The 27,685-nt window shown below is 38.1% G+C and overlaps 1 protein-coding gene across 1 annotated transcript in view; it reads left to right on the forward strand.

Moving 5' to 3' along the window:
• Window positions 1-27,685, forward strand: part of LOC124169720 (chitin synthase chs-2-like) — a 102,441-nt gene that overhangs the window by 40,341 nt on the left and 34,415 nt on the right. The window contains exons 3-10 of the mRNA XM_046548408.1: window positions 5,178-5,416; window positions 12,219-12,512; window positions 13,862-14,194; window positions 15,744-15,943; window positions 17,838-17,991; window positions 18,955-19,157; window positions 22,391-22,579; window positions 27,153-27,402. Coding sequence (XP_046404364.1) covers window positions 5,178-5,416; window positions 12,219-12,512; window positions 13,862-14,194; window positions 15,744-15,943; window positions 17,838-17,991; window positions 18,955-19,157; window positions 22,391-22,579; window positions 27,153-27,402 — 1,862 coding nt within the window. The remainder of the gene's footprint in view (window positions 1-5,177; window positions 5,417-12,218; window positions 12,513-13,861; window positions 14,195-15,743; window positions 15,944-17,837; window positions 17,992-18,954; window positions 19,158-22,390; window positions 22,580-27,152; window positions 27,403-27,685) is intronic.

The following is a 27,685-nucleotide window of genomic DNA, read 5'->3' on the forward strand; positions in this document are numbered from 1 at the left end:
AGTTTTTTTGCTTTGTGTCATATATAAACGTTGCTCATCCCCTGTAATCTAAATATAAAGGCTGGTTTTAAAAAAAATTTTTTTATAAGAGCTTATTCCTCATATAGATCCCGAAGTCCTTAGTACACCTTAGTAGTTACGAGAATGGTTTGGTTAGTGAGAGAGTTTCATCCTCTTTGAAGAGTTAATATGAAACGTGATTTCAGAAGCGGTGCGCAAAAATGAAATGAAAAGAAGAAAAAACTCTTTTATGTTAATAATATCTCTAAAAACTTGAGTGCTTGGCTGAACAAGACCAGTGGTTCCTGTATCGATTTACTACACAATGAGAGTTTAAATACAGATTCAGGTACATTGGAATATTCGTATTTTCATTTTAATTGTTAAAAAAATACCGTCTTGTGACGCGCTTCGAGTGAACTTTCCGTGCGGTTCTTTCATCTCTCCATAATTGCGTTTATTTTTTTAGTTTTTTTTTGTACGTGCATTTTAATTATTTGTGCGCTTAGTTTCTATTTTCAATGTACGTATTGCGCCAAATTCAATCAAAGGAAAGAAACGATCTACTATTTCACAACCTACAGTGATACGCCTGATACAAAAGGCGGATTTTACTGTGGACCAAAGGGCGGGGTCTACGGAAATTCCCCCTGCTTATTTGGGATTTTTAACACTCAAAAACGGTAGTTATTAGGCAAATTATTTGATAAATAAAGACTACCGTGCACATGTAGTAGGCTGTTTTGTTAGTAAAAGTTTTATGGTGGTCATCCACATCTGCATACTGCCCCGCAAGCTGCCTCAATAGGCGTGTGGCGGGGAATGTCAGGATACCCGCCGTATTCAAATGTAAATGAAATGTTCTAACGCATTCTTACGCATAGCATTTATTTAAGTTCTTTGTCGTGCATGGGAGATAACGAGTTTCGCACCTATCCGTCCGCATAAATATCTCCATTTTTTATCGTTTTTTTCCTATCTGGAAATTTAGTGGGATGCTAATATGGTCTCCGTGACGCTCTTTAAGATATCCATATTCAATAACTCCAGCTATATAAGCCTAGCGCGCAGCCTCCGAGTCTCTAGCGGCTCAGTTTTTTTTTAAATAATTGCTAGTGCTTTTGAATATTTTGATTCAATATTGTTTGTAAATGAACAACAGACAAAGTAGGTAGGTACTCTTGATCGTAGGGAATGTCTTTCTGCCGAATCGCGCGCACATTCATCCATCATTTTTTCGAAGATTGCTTTCTGTACGCCCGTAGCAGTTTTTGACGAGTCGCGAATCTGTTCGTTTGGATGGATTGAGCCCTTCAAGAGCAAGGACTTCACGGAAACCTCTACTGTCTATCTTAAATATATCTCTGAAATAAAATGATCCAAAAAAGTTATTTTTCTGGATTTTCTGCTGGCGCGTTGCTTCTGTTTATTTGGCGTATGCATGTTCTCTGTGTTGATATTTCAAACCCCAGCTCATCTGCCGCTCGAAGGGGGTTTTCGGGTAGACTGTTGAATTCAAGTTCAGCTTCGCGTCAAATATCAGCAATATCTAAAGAATGTCAATTGTGTAGAGTTGACCATAATTGCTATTTTTTTATTTCTTTCCTCAAGTGTGTAGAAGTTGGTTGTATAAATACAGTTGTAATTATTTATATTGCATGTATATTTTACGAGTCCCTGTACACATGATGACTTAGAAGGAAAGCACAAAACATAATTGAATTATTGATCGGGTCAATTAATATTTGACAGTTACTGATAAAAATAATTTTTTAATATCAGCTTTTCTAGTATAAATATCAAAATTAAAAATAAGTTCAAATATTAAAAATGTATCCTAATATGTTACCTGTTATTTTTTTCTCTACCCGACAGTTTTAATTGGCCAGCGGAATTATATGGACGAAACAAATCGTTAAACATTGTCCTTAAAAAAATAGTTTGAGATATGTTTGTTAATTCAGGCTAAATGTTTTCTACAAAATTTGTAAATCAATTTTTGCACAAGGCTTTATATACACTTTAAAACGATAGCCAACGAGTATGGATAAAAGCGACGTACTTGTGACTACATGTATATGCCATGAAAAAATTAATTAGACATAGTTAACGCATAACAACCAAAAGTCTATGGTCCAAAAATGTTCTTCGTAATATTAAAAATTTTTACTTTTTCTCTTTAAAATCGTTTTTCAAAATGGTTATTTTAGAGATTCTTTAATTTCAGGGCACTTTCAAGGAGCAAATTCAGTAAATGGATAATAGAACCATAAAACATAATTAAATTTTATATTAAGCTGTGAAGTTCCTACTTTCCATATTGACGTTTGAAACAACAGATCCTATATGGAATATTCGGTTATAATAGAACAAAGTCAAAGAAATAGTCGAAGTTATGAATTTTCAAGTAGGCGAAAAGGGTAATCCTATCGAAAATATCGAATTGCTTTTGAAATTTTCAACCCCAAATCACTAAAATACATCATGTATAAATTATAAAAAAATGCATGGAATGTTAGAGATCTCGCAGCTAAATCTAAACTAAATTTAAATGTTTGAAAACTGAAAATTTATTCATTAGTTTAGAGAACGAGATGCATAAAACAACAAATATTTATTAAAATGGTTTGAAAAAAATATCATAGAGTAGCACATTATATTACGCAAATTTACAAAAATCTTCAACGATAATGATCATATGTCATGAAAATTATAAACTATTGAAAGATAGCATGCTAAAAAGGCGAAGTCATCCAAATGTCATCCGGCCGCTGGGATGGGATTTAATAAAATAACCGTTGCGCTTGAGGGGTTAACATAGTTTTACGTTTATTTTACGATTATATTTTTCTGTGGATTTCTCTGCAGTATATTTGTGTCTACATTCCCTTTTTAGAAATTTTTCGTTTTATGCAACGAGTTTATTCATTGAGTATCAATAAAATCAATAATTTTTACATACATTGACGTGATTGGTGTCCACATCAATATATATTTAAAATTTATATTTTTTTCTTTCCTATTTCGAGGTACCGATTTAGCGATTAAGTATGCAAAGGAAACGGCTTTTTATGGTCCTAAATTTATTTTGGATTTTTATTTATTTTGAGTATTGGGGGTAACGAGACGAGAGTCTCGTCCGAGACCGAGACGAGACTGGGGCTCACGAGACGAGACTGGGGCTCACGAGACGAGACTCGAGACGATACCCGAGTGCGGAAAACGAGACTGAGACGAGACTGGCGCAAGTCTCGTCTCGTCTCGTCTCGCGGCAGCACTACGTGTGCCCATCTTTGTAGACAATAGCTTCGCCAGCATTGCAGCTTTAATTCTTCAGGCCGATGAAGAGAAGAGTATCTCCCTGAATTATATTTAATTTACCGGGACTAGGATTACTTTAAGAGGTTTGATACACAACTAATTTATTTTCATACCATATCCCAAACTGCCTCGAAGTGACATTACTTAGCGGGGCATACTTGAACAGCGTAAATTCGGATTTACCATCCGTAGAAATATATGTGCATGAATCCCTATGGCTGCAATTTTAGCGTTCGATTCGAAGACGTCCGAAAAGTAGCTACGTAACACTTTAGTCAACTTTGGTCCCATTGATTTTTGTTTTTTTTTCCACGATATCGTACGCAGAATCCGTGCAACTATTTTCAATGCTTTGGAGATTTCCATGTAAAATCATGCATACATTTTGTCTTTCGAGCTATTGCATTTAAAAAAAAAGCAATATTCAAGAACTCTTAGGCCCGCGAGACTTTTAAAATAAATCATTCGTTTACTTAGTCGAAATAACTTACTTTACTGCCGGGCACAAAGCGTATAAATTTCGCTCATGAAAGTCATCGTGAGATTTCTGCGATTCACGTCGTACTTTACAAAATATAAAGAAGTGAAGTATATTACGCCTTCATGATTTCGTCGTTTTTTCAACGGCATTTGCGCACTTCCATTCGACGAATGTGCTTCATGCGACCATTATCTTTACTGTGCTTGTCTTAATTCTATAAAAATGACCGAGTTTGACGATAAATTGCGTCAAAGCTATTCAGAGGGATATTTCAAAACTAATAAAGCCATAGATGGTGTATGCTATTTGCTTAGTGCATGGTTGGCAGAAATATCGTAGATAACGACCACGATAGGGATTGTCATAGTGATATAATGGAAGTAATCAAGGCTCACGATCACGAGATAAATGACTTCGATTAGGCGAACGATGTGAAATTATTTTAGGAGTGGACAGCAATAGATAGACTCATATCGATATGAAGAAATGACCAAGCTGATTATTGTGATCGATTTCCTGCAAACTCGGGATTAATGACTAAAATATCAATCGATTATAATTACTTGATAAAATATAAATGTTTCACTTAAGTTGATTTTTAAGAGCGCAAAAGATATGCTCGAAAGATTTTGTTATCTGTTTTTCATGGCGTAAGTGCACAAAGTCTAATTTTTTGGGGGTTTTACGATTGAAAAGTTTCGTACTTCACCGGGGTGAGAGAGAGTATATTATTTTCTAAAACAAACGCCAAACGAGACAACACAGGTCCACTCGATGACCATATTCGGATGGGTTCGTGATTAGCTGTTAATTTCGATCATTAGAATAATTTTCCGTAAGTCTCGTCATCCCCTGTTCACAAAACATTAGTATTGGTTTGCACAAATGATATAGTAGTTTGCACAAATGATACCGCAGTACCCTAGCAATCAAGAGCATTGGAAATGAGGGATCAAAATAAACCTCGCTAATTTTGAATGCATTATCTCTACACCTAAGAATATCTATCTATCTACATCTAAGAATATTTATCTATCTTTATTTGGTAGCGTTACCTAGCGCTCGGGCGTTTTTTGCGTTGTGCAAGATTCATCGTCCCCCATCACCTCTATTTTTTCCAAAAAAATGTGCCAGTTCTCCATTGGTACCGACGCCCACAAGGCCAGAGACGGAGTTGGTGTTGTGTCCAAAGTATGTGGTTAGATTCTCATCCATTGGATAACAGCCCGTACCTTAGATGAGATCATAAAAATAAAATAAGAGAGATGGAATCTATAACTTCTCAATAACTTCCACAAGCTACTTTCTGGCCTGACCTTTGTATTTTCTTTTACTTCAATTCGACCTCATTTTCTTTTCCTTTTTTTATTCACAGCGATGAAGGGAGCGATGGTAAGAAGTGGGATGTTCAAATTCCCTCGGAAGACATCGAGACGAGCTCCTCTGAGGAGCCTCCTTGGATTGAAATGTCGCTGAAGATTATGAAGACCTTGGCCTACATAGTAGTTTTCTGTGTCGTCTTGCTATCGGCCGTTCTATCCAAAGGCCTTCTACTCTTCATGACATCCCAAATATCGCCGGGAAAAGTAACGGAGTTTTGCAACAAGGATTTCGGTGAGCTACGAGCAATAAATTATATCATAGACATAGATGTGTAATAATCATATTTGTAATCTCTTGATTTCTACCCTGAGTTATTTTTCACTTCAACGTAAGTATTGGTTTTGCATAAATAGTTTGAGTATTAAAGAAGTATTCTGGCTGTCCCTCCCTTCGTGGACTTTATTTTCTTCAACATTTTCAAATCCATTCAATTCTATTTTAACATCCTATTCTCTCCCTTGTTTACCCAACATTCTACCCTCCAACACCGTTTTCAACATCCCCTCCCGGCTAAGTACTCCCTCCATCCATACCTTCTGCCTCCTCCGTATGTCATCTAAAAGCTGCCTCTCCTCGCCAACCATATACAGCACTTCGTCGTTCCTTTTCCTCTCCGTCCATTTCACCCTCTCCATTCTTCTCCATACCCTCATCTCGAATGCCTCTAGTCTTCCCTCTTAATCCAGTCCTCCTAACGTTTCCGCAACGTAAAGCGCTACACCGTAGATCAGACTCTTCGCTAGTCTTTCCTTTAAACTCTTCATAGCGATCCTCTCACAAGCTGCTTCCTGTTCATACGCCTCCTTTGCTAATGCAATTCTCTTCCTGATGTCCTTACTGCTGTCTCCGCTTTCCTCTGATGTGCTGCCCAAACAGCTAACTTCGTTAAATTGCTCTACCCACCCATTTCAATCTTGAGTCTCACATTCCTGGTTCGCGTTGGTTTATGAGGTCTTCCGGGCCCAAACAATAGAAAACAATAATACTCCACCAGCTTCTTGTCTGGGCGAGAATGATTTAGATTTATGCACTTACATTTCTTTAGCCTCATCAGTGCTTGAGGGAGTTCTGTCAATTCTAACCCAATTACCCTGTAAATTAATCCCCATACCCTAATCAATCCGCATTTACCCCAATAACTTCCTTCACTAATAGCTTCCTGGGTCCACTTGCATATCTTGCTTGGTGAGCAATTTTAATGTCCATAGTTCGACTCAAGGGGACTACGTAGAGGAGGCCCAATTCCATCGTAGAGAAGGTTGATTTCTGCTGCCAACTCGCTCGCATTTTCATCGGTTTTCAAAAACGTCCGCGGCACAGTGATGTGAGCAATCGATACCTCCACTGCAAAAACGCTCATCTCCTTTTCTCCAAGCTTGGAGATGAGCTTTTTTGCTCCGGACACTGTCAGCTGAGCGGATTCGTATTGTTGGGCTACTAGATGAGCGGATTTGATTCGATGGGCGATTGTTGAGCGTTTTTGCAGTGGAGGTAGGTATCGAAATGCGTTCAACTTTTTAAAAGTATTTTGCAGTACAATGTTGTTTGTTTGTAACAGCGAGGAATAACATTGAAAAGTTCTGAATTTGATAGATCACATCATCATATGTATATGAATTTTGGTTAATACCCCTAATTTTAACTAATTTTCTCGTGAAATTTGGATCACTTAGTCTGCCAGCGACGCAAGTGGCGAAATTTGTACTGGCGGGTGGTTCGACTCCTGGGAAATGTGAACGCACGAATGTCACAAAAGAGGATCCTCAAGTTCGCCTTTAACTGTGTTGTCGTCCCCAACGCGCATTCAAATGTGTTTACTAAAGTCGCCACTCGCGTCGCTGACGGACAAATTGTTCCGTGTCTCACGGGGAATTAAGATACAATTAGGGATGTGCGAGTACTCGAAAATTCGAGTCGATTGGAGAAGTTGATACTCGAATCGAGTGATTCGAGTAGCATTACGAATGTCGAGCCGAGTAGTTTCGGTTACAGAGTTTTCAAGGCCAGTAAGTTCAGAAATCTGTCGAGAGGAAGCGCTATCATGAAGCATTATTACAATGATGCAAATGCTTTTACTCAGGGCTGTTTCTGGCAGTTTGGGTACATATGTATCAATTAAATTGGCCACTCATTACTAGAGGTTAATTCATTTCATTATTGCTTATGGAACTCTTCAAGACACTTTAATTTTCATTCATACCTTTATATTGACACAAATACCATCAACATTTCTCATTTTCTTTTCCTTTTTACATCAAGCTGAGTATTTAGAATAGAAAATTCACAACAGGAACTCGACTCGATTCTCGCGAGTAGTTTTCAACTCGACTCGAGATCAAAAAGCTCTACCCGCACATCCCTAATGTTAACCGAAATTCATGTACATAATGATGTGATCTGCCCAATTCATTACTTTCCAGTGCTATTCCTCGTAATTTCAAACATGATACCTACAGCAAAATATTGGAAAAACAATTGATCGCATTGCACTCATCACCGCCCCGCGGACATTTTTGAAAACCGATTAAAATGCGACCGAAGTGGCAACAGAAATCAGCCTCTAATGGGATGGAATCAGGCCGATATGCAGTTCCCTTGCTTATCAAGTGTGGGAAACTCGCTTGCAGAAGTGTATCTACCTAAGCAGTGGCGCAGCGAGGGGGGGCTTTTGGGGGATAAATCCCCCCCCCCCCCGAGCTCATAAATTTGTAAGTTTAATCCATTTTACTTAATTGGATTGCTATCGCTAGTATAATAGTGTAAGGATTAATTAAATATCCCTCATAAAGCCGTAAAACTCACCGTTTTGAACCATTTATCTTTAAAATTCCGCAATTTATTAATCTCGCACCTGCCGCTTATCCTGGTGGGTATTCCATACCCCACACACCCCGGTATTAGTTGCACCCGTTGCACCTAAACCCCCCCAGCCTTAATTCCTAGCTACGCCCCTGTACCGAAGAATACTTTGTAGACTACTAGAGTTAAGTGGTGGTATCTCGAATGAATATATTTAACCCGTAAGTATTCTAAATCTTCATTCTACTCTGCAAGTCGTCTAAGTCAGGGGTCTCCAAAATACGGCCCGCGGGCCGCATCCGGATTTCTACGCCACCGGATTCTTCAGTAGACGTTGGTATCGGATACTTCAGTCATCGGCAAATTTGCTATCCGGCCCGCGGGGCGATTCGGAACTTGGAATGTGGCCCTCGTGGCCTATTAAATTGGAGACCCCTGGTCTAAGTCCTCAAGATCCTCAAGTCGGCCTTTAAATGTGTTGTCGTCCACCGCGCATTAAAATGTGTTTACAAAAGTCGCCAGTCGCGTCGCTGACGGACAAATTGATCCGAATTACACGGAGAAATATAGTATAATTAGGCGTGTTAACTGAAGTTTATATACATGATGATATGATCCATCAAATTCATGACTTTTCAATATTATGGTGAATTACAAACAAACAAAATATTCGAAATACATGGATCGCGGTGCACTCATCACGAGGGGCGGTCTGGGATTATTATGGGGCCCTCGGCTTGGGCTCATGATTGGGGCCCTCCTGACTGGAGGATACGGGGGTCCTCCTCCATTTTAGGAAATTACATTCACGGAAACGGATTATGAGCTATTCTGGCTTTTTATAACCATATAAAAGTTGATGAAAATTGCAATTTTGTAAGAAAAATGCTATGAAAAGTGAGAATGTCACAGTTCATAATATTTATACATGTGTTATGGTTCTATCATCTATTTAGGGAACTTTTCCTTGAAACTGTGCTGAAAAAAGCTTATAGAATAACCTTTTCCGATAACCCTTTTAAAAAAACATCAGGTTCTCCTTTATCCTCTGGCACCTTTATTTATTTTTATATAATGTTTTTACCCTGATTACGTTGTAAATAAGGCAACTAATGAAAGCGTAGAATTTTATAATTGCAAAGAACACTTTGGTTCTGGGAATCTGAGTCCTTTTTTATCACACATTTCCTATACGCTTCACGATACATGTGAGTGTTGTATGGTCCCCCTAAACTCGTGGTCCACGGCTATCGCCGACCAGCCGACCTACAGCCAGACCGCACCTGACTGCATGTATCTTCGGATGGATTTCAAGAAATTTTGGGCGAGCGTTACGCAGAATGTTAACGTCAACCCACTTCCGCATTCCTCTCTTGATTAAGTCCGAAAAGTTCGAGGAATAGATATATAGCAGGTCGATTTAGTGAATTCTGTAGCGCGAAATCGCCACATCTATAAGGTATCTCAAGTCACGTCATGAAATATTTTACAGAAGAAAACGGCAAATTAGTTGACTAGCTCTCGCGGAATTGGCTTGAAGACGTCCAGGCTATGAGGCGGCCAATAAACCACTTACTACTGTCGGCGTCAAAATGATGTGCCGCGGTACTTTGCAAATTTATATCTGGACTTCAGTGCATGCCATACTAATGAATAATACCTACGTCATTTTTAAAGGAAATTTTATTCTCAATTCTGATTTATTTTTTGTTTTTGAAAACTTCAAAAGAGTAGACACGCGAGTGCAATAAATGACTCCGCGCACCGAAAAATTAGCCGTTTTGTCAACTTCATGAACTTTGTAAATCAACCTAGGGAAAACTACTACGTCTACAACATTCATTTTCCACAATAAGCTGCAAAAATTGATCTAGATTAACAAAATAGCTTTTGCGTATTTTTATAACGCATATCTTGTTGTAAAGTAAAGAAAATTTTCAAATATTATCTAGTCCTACAGTTTACCCCGAAAGAAAAAATAAAATTGATAGAAACACTTCTTGATTTATTTTCAATTTTCCTATGATCATAAATACATTCCGGAACACCTTCCGTAATTTCCGGATTATCATTCTACTGTAGAATACGTTCAACCATGGGGACTGCGTAGGGGAGGCCCAATTCCATCCCAATCGAAGGCTGATTTCTGTTCTCGCCACTTCGGTCGCATTTTAGTCGGCTTTCAAAAATGTCCGCGGTGCGGTGATGAGCAGGGGCGGTTTGGCGGAAGGCCGGCGATCGCCGCGGGCCCGAGCTTAGAGGGCCCCCCACAACGCTCACATGTATCGTGAATTATATATAAAAAAAGGACTCAGATTCATTGAACCAAAGTTTGTTCTTTGCAATTATAAAATTCAGCGTTTTCATTAGTTTCCTTATTTACGGCATAGTCGGTGTAAAAAGATATGAAAAAATAAATGTAATGAAGTGTATGAAGATAAAAGGGAACGTGCTGCTTTGCTTGAATGATTATTCGAAAACGTTTTTTAGGTTTTTTTCTTTTATCAATGCAGTTTTAAGGATAAAATTCACTTAATAGATAATACAACAATAGTACGCTATTATATTTTATGGGTTGTGAAATTTTCACTTTTCTTAGTATATTTCCTCGCGAAATTTCTATATTTTAACTTTTATTGGGTTTTCAAGAGGCAGAATAGCGTCAAAATTCTAATTAGAGCATGCTATTTCATAAAATGTGTGATATAGACACATCGGTAGAACTTCTAATGAGCCCCAGCCACAGGCAAACAATCCTAATCCAATCAAAGCCCCTCACTGCCTCAGGTCACGCGAACTAGTCGAAGATTGCTTATTAAGTTAATGTCAAGTATTTTTTTCCAAAATACTCGCGGTCTCCTCACTCATGAGATTGGATGCTGGAGACCACCTATATTAAAGTTATGAGGTAAAATTCATAATCGGTTATTACTCACGGCAACGTATTCGAAGTGGGATTACGTCCGATCGGAGGATTTGATAATTATCGATAAGTTTATGTTAAAATTACATCTACATCTATATAATACCCCGCAAGCCGCCTAAAAGGCGTGTGGAAGGGGATATTAAGACCCCAGCCGTTTACAGCTAAAAAAAATGAAGTGCTTTAATGACGTTGGGACTAGCGTTTATTGAAGTCCTTTATGGTTCGGGGGAAAACGAATTCCCATAACTATCCGTTCGGCAAAACATCTCTCTAAATTTATCACTTCTATCGGACCTGGAAATATAGTGTGGCTCTAATATTATGTTCTCTGAGTCGCTCTTAAAGATATCTATTCTCAATTGTTCAAACAATCTAAGCCTAGCGCGCAGCCTCCGAGTCGCCAGCGGCTCCCAGCCTAATTCGCTTAACAATATTAGTGTTATTAGTGTTATAGTATTGTTCTTACGTGGAATTTGAAACAGGTACACGCTGAAGAATGTGGAGGGACGAATATTTTCCCTTCATTTACAGGTGGTCTAATAGAGATTACTTTGACGACTCATCATCTTTCGAGATTTGAGGATGATAAACTTTTTCAAATGTTTTTAATCTTTTTAAATTCCGTATTTAATCAAGCATTTTATGAATTTGATCGTGTTGTTCTCATTACTCGATCCTTTACAATGCATCATTTCCCCTGACGCCAACGCACGTTCCGAAAAAAAAATATTCTTCGTGTTGCAGTGTTGCCTATACTCAGGTAGCTGATCTATCCGCAGGAAATATCGTCAATCCGAAATGCATCTGGTCCCAGTGGCGCAGCGAGGGGGGGGGGGGTTTGGGGGGATAAGCCCCACCCCCCAGAGCTCAGAGAAATTTTTAAGTTTAATCCATTTTACTTAATCGGATTGATATTTCTAATAGAATAGTGTAAGGATTAATGAAATATCCCTCAGAAAGCCGTAAAACTCAGCATTTTGAACCATTAATCTTAAAATTCCGCAATCTACTAATCTCACACCTACCGCTTATCCTGGTGGGTATTCCATACCCCCACGCACCCCGGTATTAGTTGCAACTAAAGCTCCCCCAGCCTTAAATCTTAGCTGCACCCCTGTTTGGAATAACAAATTTTTAATATCACTGATATATTATCTTGGATATCTATGTAACATTATAAAAATATCCATCGTATAATAATGTTTTTTGATATATCAACCTTATTTTGATTCAGGGAAGCAGCCTGAATTGTGAATGGGTGAATATTTACCTGGGCTAATAAAAACCTTTTTTTTTTCTCTCTCACAGGCATTGATAAGCACTACACCTCTGAAGTTCCCGAATTTGAGCAGATGGCATGGAGATGGTGTATAATGATAGCATTTGCCATTCCCGAACTGGGAACATTCGTCAGGGCAGTCCGAATCTGCTTCTTCAAGTCCTGGAATCTCCCTACAATGGCCCAGTTCAGAGTTGTTTTCCTGGCGGAGACCCTGAGTGCCATTGGATATGCCCTTCTGCTCTTCTCAGTTCTTCCAAACCTGGATGTTGTCCGTGGTGCCATGATTACTAATTGCGTATGCCTTATTCCAGGTATACTAGGTAAGTTCCACACGTTGATTCCTTGTTCCATTTTAACCCTCTTAATACCGTGGGCTAATAATAAATATCTGCTTTTGCTTCTTTGCTGAAAGGTGCCATGAGCCGATATGTCGACTTTGATGTGGCTAATTTTTCAAATTAATATTCATGCAGCAACTAAATTCTTGAATAAAAAATCAGGTTTAAATATACAATAAAAAATTAATACACTAAGATTAAAATTAAGAAGCAGCTTGTTGTTACACCAAAAAATGACTTAGCATAAATTTTTCTCGAAGATGTTACATTTACTTAACCTTTCGCTGCGGTCCACCCTTTGGAAACCTAACTGTCACATGTGGCGAAAACAGTGCCCCCTCCCCCCCCCAAAATATAAAAACACAATTACTGTCCTTTATAAAAGAAAATAAAATATTGAAAAGTCAGGAATTTACAAAATTTTTCTTTCACAAATTAAGTTTTTTCGATTACCTATGAAAAGTGTTAAAATTAGTTTAAAACCCATTACTCAGTGCCCGGTTTTTCAAAAATTTTACCCCCTGGTTTTGCACCCCCCCAAAACGAAATTCCACTGGGCGAAACTGCTTTGCTTTATCAAAAAAAATAGGTACTTAAAATGTTTCAGATAAACTTTGAAAATGTAGCTTTTTCCTCTCTTTTTAAATATTGGTTGGGGTGATATTTCACTTAAGAATGAAAATACATATCGATGGCTAAGTTCTAACATCATGTATCTCAAAAATAGCAGATTTTGAGGAGAGCAAAAAAACGATTAATATTTGTTACTTGAACGCTGAAATTAAAAACCAAAAGTTCATAAAATTGAAAAAGAAGCATTCATTTGCAAACAAAGAGTTGTTTTTTTGCTTTTATTTTATTTTTTTAATGTTATTATGCTTCGTTTGAGATGCCTGTTTCAAACCGGCCGAATTTGAGATACGTGTTGTCAGGCCCGTCGCTAGCTGATCTGGCGCCCGGGGCGAACTGGGATCGTGCGCCCCCCCCCCCCTCCCGCCCCCAGCCCTGCCCCATAACATTGATATATCTGCAATTGGGAGAGTTGAAAATATAATTGAAAACATTTTTTTGTAATAAAGATATTTTATCGATTATGAAAGTAAAACATACAAGGATATTTTAAAATATTTTTCCGTCGGCGAACACGGTGCGCCCCCAACTTGCAGCGCCCAGGGCAAAATGCCCTGTTTGCCCCGCCCTCGCGACGGGCCTGCGTGTTGTTAGAACTTAGCCATCGATATGTTTCAATGGTGGTAGCTTCTCATGTATGTTAATATCCAGTCTCCAAGCTCTGGACCCTTCTCATGCTTAATGAATGTGAATTTTTTCAGGACTGCTTTCCTGGTCAGAATCAACTGATGAATCTGATGATGCTAAAGAAGAGAAGAGTGGTAACTTGGGTAACAAACAAGATTTAGAGATGACAAAGGCTCTGATGGAGAAGCAAAGTCCGTTGAGCTTGAAGAAATTACGTGAAATCCCCCCCAGGACTTGGTGCATTTACAGTCTTTATGTCCTCGCAATCTTGTCCCAGCTCTCTGCTTGTTTCCTTTGGCCACTCACCGACGGCAGCAATTCATGGAAACTCTGGTGCACACCGTTTGCCCTTCTATTCATATCCATCACCTGGTGGGAGAACTTCACCACCAAGTATTCCAAGTTTGGTGAGTTAAAAAGAGTTTCCGTACCAACTAAGTTAATATAATACTTATCCTTTTGAGGAATCATTTTTCTTGCTCTGGATTGGAACCAGGTTCCCTATAAAGGGGAATATGCATGAAAAATGTTCATCATGTTAGCATGTATCACTGAATAGACTATTTTCTCACGAGTCCAAATATATAAGCCTAAACTCTCCTAGTATTCCACAAACATCTTGAAATGCTAATTAAAAGTGCTCGAACATCGCTTGAAGTAATATGACCTGAAATGCCTTCAGACGTCATGGGACTGTACACCATTCACTTCGCTAAGAGTAGGGCAGTAGAGCCTTGAATGCAAGATATCGAAGTATAAATAGCAATTATTTTTGCAAAATTTGCATTTAAGCCCCTACATAGACCGATTTTCTATCCACTTCCTCAGTCTGTCATCAGTGGTTAACATACCGTGACGTCACACTCTGATGACATCATGTTTTTAAGCAACTGATGAAGATTAATTTTTTAAGACTCATAACTCAGCTAAAAAAATTATTCATATGCCAGATTTTCGGCGAGTACATTTGAGGTAGGGACCTTTTCATTATGGTACTTTAAAAAAATTGTACATGTTCCCCATTTCCATAAGTTAGTTCATTTTGGTACTTTTCAACAAGGCTCATCACTCCAGTGGCGTAGGTAGCACTGGTAAAGGTCCGGGGGGTCCAGACCTTCCTCCCCCCCCCAAAAAAATAAAAATTACAATTATGTATTTTCCTTCATAAAAGAAAACAAAATATTGGAAAATCATGAATTTAGAAAAGATTTCTTTGAAAAATTAAGTTTTTTTTCGATCATGAAAAGTGTTAAAATTAGTTTAAAACCCTCTTCTCAGTAAACCTGCTACATATTATTATGAATGGCTTTACTCTCATTTGACCTTGCACCCACAACCTTGAACTCCAAACATTTTTTGGCCACTTATTTCCACTGAGCAGGGCTGAAATTATTTAAATCATGCAGAAGCAGAACTCTCAAAGACAAGTTTTGTAGTTTTAATAATTATGTAAAATGCCGTTCCTACATAATATACCTGACACAATTTATTTCAAATCTCTGTTGTTTGATACTTGGTCCATTGGATACAAGTGCCAAGTGATGCAAAAAAATGAGATTTTACTCTCAAATTAGCAAAAATATATGTTTGTATCTAGGCTCATAATTGCCCCCATTTGCGTAAGAAATTAAAAAATTAAAGACTAGAATGTATTTGATTTCATTCCTTTTTTAAATCTGTTGAAATCTTCAATCTGTCAATCCCTGGTCCAAAGTAAATTGCCATTAAGATAAGAAAAGATATCATTGAGATATCAATGGATACGAGCATACATATGTCTTAAATTAGTTTGGTGGCTTTAAAATTGGTATTAACAAGAGGTATTACATTTTTGTCAATATTTTGATAGGTGCTATGTTTAAATCTATTTGTCTTTATTTCTGCTATAAAGTCTTTCATTTGAACTGAGAGAGCATTCATGAAATGCTTTTATAATTATATGTATTTTTTTCACAGCAATCATAAGGAACATGAGCCAAGTGAAAGATTCCCTCAAGAAAACACGCTACTTTATTTATTCAATTGTCTCCCTATGGAAGATTGGAGTCTTTTTTAGTATAAGCATTCTCATTATGTATGCGGATGGTGTGAATGTGCCGAATTTCCTCTATAAAGCTGGTCTTGGATTCACCACTCACAAGGTCAACGTAACAGAGGTTAGTGGTCAATTACATTAAAATGGTATGCCTGCCTTCAGAGTAAACATGCTAGGCTACGGTCGACTTCTCCATGTCATGATGCAATAGCACCTGTTTGTGTTCTTTTAATCAAAAGTTGTGAGAATTGAAGTTTAGTTATTGGAAGGTGTGTAAATAGGTAAGGTAGACTAATGACCTCTTTCTTGATCACTTTCTGGTAAACGGTATTTCAGATATACCATCCCCTGTGCTCAGAACATAATTTTGACCAAATTCATCAAAAATCTTCATTTAATGACAACACAATATCCCTTATGTCATTTTGTAATGCGTGCAAAAGCTTACAAGATATTGCATTTTAGTAAGACAAGAACTTTATAATACTTAACTATTGAATACGATAGAATATCCAGGAAAAATAATGCCTTCAATAGAGAAAGATAATGAAATATTTTATTGAAAAAACTAAATTCAGCTTTTATAAAAATTCAGATTTTCATAACAGTGCGCAATATAGAAATACAGAAAAGTCATTATTTTTCATCATTTTCCATCTGGCCCAATGATAAAAAAGTTGTATAACTGATCAAACATAAGACCTAAAAAATTGAGACCTCCCCTGATCTTCACTCATTCGCCATTTATGTGGGAGGGTCACAAATCGACGAATCTAACATTTCATGTTCATTCCCTAAAGATATTGTCAAGTGGCTTTCAGCATGAAACTTTCGTGCATTTTGATGTATTTATAAATCTGCCACTGGTGAGCCACAAAATGCCATAATAAAGTGTTGGTCTTCAAAGAAAATATTCCTACGACCACTCAGCATGACGGTCAGATGAGCAGCAGGTCAGTCGTATCCCCTGCTCACTTGCATTTTCCCCTAATCGCCTCACTGTGATTCAATGTCTTAAGTTTGCTCATGACATTGAGGGTGGAAGCTTGTGCCTAATAAAATTCTATTGCAGGAGAGAAAAAGGCATTTGGCTCAAATTATACTGAAAATATATCATTCATTTAAAAGTTGGAGTAGCTGCAACTCCTTGGGATAATAATGTGGTGGTTTCCCCTTGCCTTCCACATAGCAGTACTACAGCCGTTAAAGTAAATGTTACCACGCCCGTAGTGAAATGTGTGTTGCTGTACCAACCAGTATGGTCTCCACCTTCACTCATATGAAGAGGAGCTGCTGCCCTTTCCCCCGGGTGATGGGAGGCATAATTGTTGGCAGCCTCTCGTCGTCAAGTCACGAAATCTTCTCAGGCTTAATGTATCTTTTATATGGCCTATCTTACCCAGGGATAGACCCATACCACCTCAGAATGCCACTGCTTTTTGTCCATCACTGCTTATTTGATAAGTAAACTTGCTTATGTTTCAGCTAACTTCTATATAAAGAAGATAACCCACCAACCTGTTGGATGCACTCGGTAGCTTAAATCTCAGCTACGAGGAAAATTTATCATCTTTTTAGTAAATATCATTTCCTATGCTTCATCAGTTTATATGTTTCCACTATATGTTTGGAGAATATTCTCAGAAGTATGTTAAGTGTTCTACTTCCACATGCTGCTCCGCAAGCTGCTTCTGTAGCTATTAGGACACCCACAAAAAAAAGCCTATTAAGAATTGCCTGTACAAGAATGCGAATAATATGCAAGAGTATGTTGAGAGAAATTTGACTGCCTTTGTCCAACATACATATCATTTTAGTCTTTCAAAGTTTGTGTGAAAAATACACATGCATTCCTTTGGCAACATGTCTCTCTTATTTTATTGGTTCTGTACTTAACCTTCTGAAATTCAACATGGCCTGAAGTTCCATTTCACCCTCCCCCATCACTTTTCTGTGAGTTTTTCAGTCCACTTTATGTGCTTTAATTGATCAAATTTTTGGATCTTTGATTTCAGGTTCCATCCGTTTACACCTCGGATAGTGGAAACATTCCGGACATTGCGAATGCCATACCAATTGGTAGGAGTGTAGAAATAGATGCCTCATCCACAGCACTATACTATGTTGTTTGTCTTCAAGTATTGTGTGCTTACGTATGCTACATATTTGGTGAGTGCTACAATCGGTATTTTCCCTTATTTTGTGTGCACCTTTAGTCATTATGGTAAACCCTTATGATCCATCAGATGGTTTATGTAAAAGTGATTGGCAAAATTTTAACTTACGTACATACTATCTCAATCGGCAAATGGCAGGACATGCTAAGACACAAGATGTTGACATGCAAGAGAATTCCAAAAAGTTAAGGGTCCATTGTGAGTGATTTTACGATGGTTCAGGAATTGTCACTCCTTGACTTCTTTAGGAAAAACTGGATTCCTACGTGATCCTGTTCTCTTAAGTTTCTCTCTGGATTTATCATCTCTTGCTGAAGTGGAAATACATTGAAGTTATAAGATTTTCTTTGTGTGACTCTTAAAGATATCTGTTCTTTATCACTTATTCTTTATCTATCAATCTAAGCCTGGCAATAAGACTATTCAAAAGTATCGTATGTGAATATGATTGTGAGAATCTGAAAAAGTGAGTTGACATGCCCATCTGTGGGAGGATTTTTCTATTATGCAGTCCACCAGTTTCTCTGCTATTTTGAATGGACGACTGCTACTAATGCCATTTTCATTATTGTGGGTCTAGTTAGGAAGGTAGAATATGTAGAGGTGTGGTGAATTTGGTGCACTTGCATAAGACAGGATGCTTTGGTGTTCCTTTATCACAGTAGGCCTGCACCCTTACTGGTATTAGGACATCCTTCCCAGCTCTATCTTTGATAGGCGATATGGAAATTGATAATTTTGAAATTTTAGATTGAATTAATACCTCTTAATTCTCTCTAAAAGTTTCTCTTAATTCAACAAAGAACAAATTGAGTTATATGTAGTATGAAAATATTGCTGACTATTCTTTAAATTGCCTCATCTGTATTATAGAGTATGTATAACTGGTTTATGTTAGTAGTTATGTTAATGGTATTTTAAACTTTACTTCATCCATCATCTTCTTTCTCCTTAGGAAAATTTGCATGCAAAATATGCATTCAGCCATTCAGCTTTGCATTCCCAATAAACCTCACAGTTCCTGTGACAGTCACTCTTCTGATTGTGCTCTGCTCAGAGCGATCTGAAAATGCCTGTGCCTACTACGGAGTAATTCCAAATCATTTATTCTTCAATGGTCCATCAATGTATCTACTGGCTGAATTTCTCTCAAAGCAGGTAAGAAAATTATTTGTGATGGTACATTTTTATTGAAGAATTGTCTGATGATTTCCTATAGTGTATTTTGTAAATAAGTGAATATGGGTCTCAGCACTTCTATCACTGCCAGTTATTTCATCCCAGCTGCCATATTGATGTCTGACTTTTCCATTGGTCCCCAACCCATAGCAGTCTGAACACCACTATGAACAGACCACCCCTGATAGCACCCTGAACTCATTGCAACCCTACCTATACTTATTCAGTGGTGATGTAACTACGTAGTTTTTAGAACACATCAACAATAGTTTAGGACTCTTTTTCCCATGTTTCATTCAACACATCTGGCTTTCAAAGTCTCAATTTATGAACGTATCTCCAACCTTACATTTACCCCGCGGACAATCGATTGTTGTCCACTGACATTCAGCATGAGTAGGTATTTTGTTGAGGTTTTTGTATCTTTGGGTACTGATCCTATTAGTTGGGATTCCCAGTGAGAAATGGGTGGTGGAATCCACGTGGAGATGTAACGTGGATACCACGTGTTTTTGGTCGTGGAATCAACGTGGAACCCACGTGGAAATTTGGTGGAAAAATTAAAACAGCAGTTGGTGCTGTTTTAATTTTTCCTAAAACCATTAAAACCTCAACCACTCTATATCTAAACCTTCTATATATGTGTCTACGATTTTTCATGTGCTCTCATGGCTGCCTTTCCACGAATTATATAAAAATAGAATGTGCGATACATTTTCACATAACTAGCGTGGTTTCAGGATGATAAATGACGCAATGTCACCAGAGAGTTAAGTTCCACAAATTAGAAATTCTGTTTAACATTTAATGCTAATCACCACAAATCCACTTGAAATCAACGTGGATTCCACATGGGTTCCACGTGGATTCCACCACCCATTTCTCACTGGGTTGCTGCCAGAGTACGCTGTCTCTATAAAGGGTAAATATAAAGTATATGATGGTTGGCATGAGCTGAGTCCTGTCAATTCTTTGAATTATTTTCACTCCAACACTGTTGAACATTTACCTATCTATTCATGGTTAAATAAAAACACAGTACTATTCCACAACCTTATATTTTTGCAGTCTACTAGTTTCAACGTTACAACGTCATTATCTAGACTCAAGACATCCTACCGGGTAGGCACACCTCTTGACACACCCAAAGGGAAAACATATCTCACATGATTCTACACCTGACTATCAATCCTCTTAGTGCAAACCATTTTGCATGGAAAAGGCTCCAATTCGGGCTTCCATCAGGGTGGTCTCCCTCCATTCTGAGACCACTCGGCTGGTAGCCCGAATAGCCTTTTTTGAATATATTTGCTGGGAAAGCATACACTACAATTAGTCTTGATAATGACGTTGTAACGTTGAAACTAGTAGACTGCAAAAATATAAGGTTGTGGAATAGTACTGTGTTTTTATTTAACCATGAATATCTCTTCGTTCCACCAAGTAATGCCTAAATCTGTTGATTTTATTTACCTATCTATATGAAGAGGATGTCTCTTTGTATGTCCGCTGTGCATTTCCATATGGCTGCACGGATTACAACCTATGTCAGTACGTAGGTACATCTCATGCTCCCAAAGCCTGTATTGTTACTTATGGTTGTGTCCAATCCATCCTTTGCATCGTATTCTCATTACCGTTTGTTGTGTCACATACAACTTATGCAATTGGACATCCTACCGGGTAGGCACACCTCTTGACACACTCAAAGGGAAAACATGTCTCAAATGATTCTACACTTGACTATCAATCCTCTCAGTGCAAACCATTTTGCATGGAAAAGGCTCCAATTCGGGCTTCCAGCCGGGTGGTCTCCCTCCATTCTGAGACCACTCGGCTGGTAGCCCGAATAGCCTTTTTTGAATATATTTGCTGGGAAAGCATCAGATTTTCCCTCATTTTGCTTGGATTTGCCTTCACATGGCATTTTTGGTCTATTCACAAATAGACACACAAAATGATCAATATTGTAGAGCAGCGTATTAGTTGATCCCGTGCGAGGTATACGGAAATCGTTTTTTCCATTGTTTGCTGTCATAAAGGTATACCATGATAATATCTGCTATGTTCCTTTGCCTAAAAATACTGACAAGTGACCATGAATTCAAGTTTCCACTTATCTGGGTACCATCCTCCCTGAGCAACGCCAGGTGGCCGGCTAGTGTATGATGAAATGAAACATGATGAATGACACCTATTGCCATTAGTCTTGCCATAATTATCAAGGGACCTGATAAGTATTGTCCTCTGCACCGTAGCCCAGGAAAGTCTAAGTTCTGCAGTCTGTTTTCTCAGTCTTGGAGAGTATTTTCTTGAGATAAGTTATACCGGGTGTTTATAAATGAATATCGGGTTTTTAACGCTTTATAATATTTATTACATTGCACTTACAGTGATAAATTATGTGTCAAATGAAAGAGCAACTCAAACAGTTTTGTTTTTCATCAACAATCCCCATGTGCGTGAAATTTTCCCGCCGCGATCCACTAGAAAGCGATAGTAGCAAAGATGGCAACTAGTGAACAGAAAGCATTTTGTGTTTTACAGTTTGCAAAGACTAAATCTATACAACGTGCGTTCTGCATTAAATTCAGTTGTGATCCTCCAAGTGACATAATAACATCCGTAGATGGTCTCATCAGTTTGAAGATACAGGCTGCCTTTGTAAAGGGAAGAACACGGGACGGCCAAGAGTTAGTGAAGAGACAGTTGAGCGAGTGAGAGAGTCGTTCACTCGTAGCCCAAAGAAATCAGTCCGGAAGGCTAGTTGTCACATGTGCATTGCTGCTAAATAACAAAACTTTTTGAGTTGCTCTTTCATTTGACATATAATTTAGAACTGTAAGTGTAATGTAATAAATATTATAAAGCGTTAAAACACCGATATTCCTTTAAAAATACCCTATATATGTAAAATCTGGAGAGTGATGGAGAAGTTAGACATTAAAATATTGGTCACCTGATCTGATGGAAATCTTGAGAAATCATGATTCTTATAACATCATTTCTTCATTAATGCCATGATCTGTTGGTTGAGCAAATTTGATCTTAACCATATCTGCAATCATGATAATGCAACACATGTTGTACCTCTTTGTGTACATTTTTGATTTTTTTAGTAATTTATATCAGCTTTGGTTATTATATTTGTTCATCAAAATTTCGTTGCTTCATTACTTAGCTTAGTTTAAAAATTATTTATATTTACACAGCACGTATGGATTTGGGTGCTATGGCTCCTATCCCAAGCATGGATAACATTCCACATTTGGACACCTAAGTGTGACAGAGTTGCATCTACGGATAAACTTTTCGTCGTCCCTCTGTACTCAGGAGTGGTGACTGATCAGTCTTTGGCGCTGAACAGAAGGCAGGATGATGAGCCGGACTTGATAAATGAGGTTTGTTATCATTTTATTATCTCTAATGAGTAAATGAATGGCATAGGAGCAGGAATTATAGAACTTTGCATGAATGTCTGTCTTAGAAAACATGTCTTGAGGGGATATAAGGGCGGATCCAGGATTTTTTTCTGGAGGGGAGAGGGGGGCACAAGAGCCTAAGAGGCGTACAGTCTTCTCATCATTGAGATTAAAAACAACAATTACTCTACGAAATAATATCTATATTTTAGTACGAATTTTATTAAAATGAAATGAAATGATTGAGGCTCCATTATACTCAAAACAAAATGAATGATCTTAATGATAACCGTAATAAAAAGCCTGTCTATTCTTCATTCGCCTGGGGGAGGAGGGACACGTACACTAGGGCGGGCCGAAAAAAGGTTTTTTTTCCTAATCAAATTTGCCCTATGCGGGAAAGTTGCGAAATGATATAAGGATCTCGCACACAAATTTTTTTTCAAATCGGATAATATTAACCACTGCCGCCCGAGCTCTAAAGTTTAAAATTTTGCGAAAAATCAGGCTGATTTCAGAATCAAACGGCTATTAAGACGAATGTTATGAAAATATGGGATAATGGATAATATCAAAGAGCGGATACATGTTTATAAATTATGAAAATGAAATTTGAAGTTTTTTTGACAAAATCTATGGTTAAAAAAATGTCTATGAATTAACAACAAAATTGGAGTATAGACCACCCGCACAACACATCTCATTTTTGCCTACATTTCTAAAATTCCATTTTGGGGGCTAAATTGCAGGTAAAATTATATTTATTTCGATTGAATTTCATTTCTTATCAAATAAGTCATCATATGGTAGTAAATAACCCCACAAAAAGTAATAATGAGGTAAATTATTTGAAATTAACATCAATCATAATGACGAATAACGTACCTGTGGAGCTATTTTCAACAAGAAATTCAGCCAAGGCTGAGAAAAAACAGAACCTGAACACCAAGCATTTCACTAAGTAGCTCTCTGCTAGTTTCGTAAAGAAACTACCCAGAACTCACCACGAGGAAGAGGCTACCATCGAGTTCCACCCGTGTCCCCCCCAGCCAACCTTCCGAAGGACACGATTGTGAAAGCACATCAATTACTCTGGCAAAATTATTTTGTGATTTTTTTCAAATTTCGGCTGAATTTCTCCGTCTCTTATGCACGATAATGCCCATCCATGCCTGCGTTCTATATTGCACACGGATTTTGATGCTAAAATTATCATTTGTACCATCCTTTCAACTGCTTGTGTATGGCAGGGAAAAGGTACTTCTAATACAGATTTTTCCTTAACAAGGTCTTCCAAGTTTTTGTTTGTCATCTCAGCTACTATTGGTGGTTGATTTACCTCATTTTATTCCCAGTCAACCAATTCAATATAATTTTGAGCATCGATGCTTAGAAAGATTTTGTGCTTTCCCGGCGAATGGACTGAGTGAAGAGTTCTCGGGATCGCCACCGGGTCAGGAACTCCATATCTGCCGACGTTTCGATGCCCGACTCGGTCATCGTCCTCAGGGTTGTGAAGTGTTCATTCACAGCATTGAGGACGAACACCGAGTCGGACATCGAAACGTCGGCAGATATGGAGTTCCTGACCCGGTGGCGATCCCGAGAACTCTTCACTCCATCGAAGGTTAGCTTTGGAAAATTCGAATTTCCTCGATTCCTCCTGCTGAGTCTCTTTCGATTTCAATGTATTTGTGATGGCCATTGCACGAATTTGTCTGCGTTCATCGGCTAATATTGCAAGCAGAATTACATTTCCCTGAATCATAGAGTAGCGGCGTAATTTGATGTCTCTATCTATATATTTCATAAGAAGAATCATGTTCATATTATGCTTCGGGCCTTCTGTTCAATATTGTCTCAATTTTATTGAAAACCGTATTGGAGCGTAAACTTCGATAACAAATTTTGCCAGGGTCATCAGTTCTTTTGACGGTGCTGAACGATAGTTCATTGCAATGAAGCAGGCAAACAAACCAATGCAAAGGTCTTCTTAGGGCCATTTTCATTCTCCTGATTACTCCGGCATGGATTCCGGTGTTAATCTCAGTTCCATCGCACAAAATTGTTTGGAGTCCATCGGTAATGATCATTTCCTCCCCTAGAAAATCCGTGATGGAATCTTAGAGGCCAATAGCTTTGCCGACACATGGGGTGACATGCATAAGTAGCGTGAACCGGGCTCTTGAACGAGAGTTACATGCTCCTCACCTATTGTTTTTCACTTTGATTGACTATAAACGAAAGCAGAGTCTTTCCTCTCGTCGAAGTAAAGCGCTTGCAGTTTAACAGTTCCCACATTCCTCCGAATACACGTGCGCAATCTTTCTCTTTCCCTTCTAACTTTGTTCTTGTCAACAAAAAGTACATTGACTCCTTGAGTAACCAACCCGATATCTTTTAGGTGCGCAGATGCAAGTGCTGCAGAGGTATGTTTTGATATGCAGAATTATTCACAGGATGATGCAAATCTTGGCAATTTCAAATTACTTACACTAACCTTTTTCCATGAAATCCTCTCCTTCACTTGCATTACATAACTCTCTGTTCAATGTCATTTCATCACCTGAGTCTTCCGAACTGAAGTGTTTTGACAAAATAGGGTGGAACATTCGGGTGTTCCTTTTTTCTTTCCAACCTGCAAAGCCTCGTCTTCCTATTTTTGGTCTCCTGCACATCGATGGCGCCTATCTTCATTTTCCTGCCACTTCTCTGTCCTTAGGGAATTCCCATTCTAAACAAGGCATTTTCGAAAGAATATCACAAACAGAATCAGTCTCACTAAAGCAATTCACATACCGCCATAGGCGGATCCAGGGGGGGGGGGGGGGGGGGGCACGTGCCCCCCCCAGACCCTAAAAAATATGCAAGATTTTTAATACGCTCCCATTATCATTGCATTCGTTTTGTATTACGAGGTATCCTTGTGCCCCACCCAGAACAAAATCCTGGATACGGCCTTGCTTGTGCCCCTCCCAGAAAAAAAATCCTGGATCCGCCCCTGCATACCGCAACATCAAAAAGCTGACGTGCGTGACGATGGAAGTCTTGCTTCAGATCAATGAAAGCATTCTTGTTGACAGATCGAAGAATATTGCGATTATTTCCATGATATTGAATAATTCGGCAAATAATTTGCCTATATCCAACAACTGGGATAGAGGATCTATGCCAAATGCCTTCAATGGCATAAGCCACTGTCTCCGCGATTCCCGGCAGAGAAATAATGATATTTTAACTTTATTCTTCTTCTTCTTCAATGTACCGAGAGAACAAAAACATTTTCATCATCTCTTCATAAGTGGGCAAATAATTACCCATGAAATTTTCGGGTGCAACAAATATCACGCACTCCAATCCACACCTGGTACGCTTTTCCTCTATTTTTTAACCAATGCGTCAATCCTCCCGTAATCCTTTGGAAGGTTGGTTGGGGGGACACGGGTGGAACTCGATGGTAGCCTCTTCCTCGTGGTGAGTTCTGGGTAGTTTCTTTACGAAACTAGCAGAGAGCTACTTAGTGAAATGCTTGGTGTTCAGGTTCTGTTTTTTCTCAGCCTTGGCTGAATTTCTTGTTGAAAATAGCTCCACAGGTACGTTATTCGTCATTATGATTGATGTTAATTTCAAATAATTTACCTCATTATTACTTTTTGTGGGGTTATTTACTACCATATGATGACTTATTTGATAAGAAATGAAATTCAATCGAAATAAATATAATTTTACCTGCAATTTAGCCCCCAAAATGGAATTTTAGAAATGTAGGCAAAAATGAGATGTGTTGTGCGGGTGGTCTATACTCCAATTTTGTTGTTAATTCATAGACATTTTTTTAACCATAGATTTTGTCAAAAAAACTTCAAATTTCATTTTCATAATTTATAAACATGTATCCGCTCTTTGATATTATCCATTATCCCATATTTTCATAACATTCGTCTTAATAGCCGTTTGATTCTGAAATCAGCCTGATTTTTCGCAAAATTTTAAACTTTAGAGCTCGGGCGGCAGTGGTTAATATTATCCGATTTGAAAAAAAATTTGTGTGCGAGATCCTTATATCATTTCGCAACTTTCCCGCATAGGGCAAATTTGATCAGGAAAAAAAACCTTTTTTCGGCCCACCCTAACGTACACCCCCCTCGTAAATCTGCCTATGAGGGGATATGATAATCAAAAGCCTGTTATCAGTCTATCAATCATCTATTTGGACTTTTCCATCATAATGATGGGTATTTGAAGCTATAATTTAAAGGAAAATAAAACAAATTAAGTTTTTCATAGCTTTTCAAGTACAAAAACTGTCAATTTTCTTATTGGTAGATTTTTACTCATAAATGAACTTCTTTTGAGCCCTTTTTTAAGTTACTACGCAGTAATAGATCAGTAATTTTGAGTGAGAGGTGAAGGATGGCTATTGGTTCTCTTTAATAATAGGATATGTACAGATAAAATTACAATGGTACTCAGTATGAGAGCATATGATTATCTTTGATTGTGCTTGGTGAATGAAAAGTACTTATGATTTTAAATTTTTACAATGTTGTAGGATTTGGAAGATTATTGGAATGTGGATGAACTGAATCAGAATATGCCAATGCAGTCAAAGGACTCCAACAAAATCAGATCATCCGATCGTGTCACGCGAATATTTGCTTGTGCAACAATGTGGCATGAAACGAGAGAGGAAATGATTGAAATGCTAAAATCCATATTCTACCTTGATTCCGACCAAAGCGCTCGGCATAAGGCACAGCAGTACTTTCGTATTGTTGATCCTGATTATTATAAACTTGAAGGTAAGATGAATCAACTCTTATTGGTTGCATGTTGTTTAACGTTGACACTCAATGCAACAAGTGGCTGTTATTATTTAAAAGAGTACAATATTAATAGATAGTAGTAGGACTTCATTTGTAATGGTCACCATTACAATATGAACACATCACCAACGACACTTCCGGGGCCAACCGGAAATAAGGATCATTCAGTGATACCAACTCACTGATTGTGAAAGGGTACCACCCTAAGTGTACACTACAACACATGTATAAATCTTATACTATATCTTTGCCTTTAAAG

The sequence above is a fragment of the Ischnura elegans genome, chromosome 12, assembly GCF_921293095.1.
Source record: "Ischnura elegans chromosome 12, ioIscEleg1.1, whole genome shotgun sequence".
NCBI lineage: Eukaryota > Metazoa > Arthropoda > Insecta > Odonata > Coenagrionidae > Ischnura > Ischnura elegans.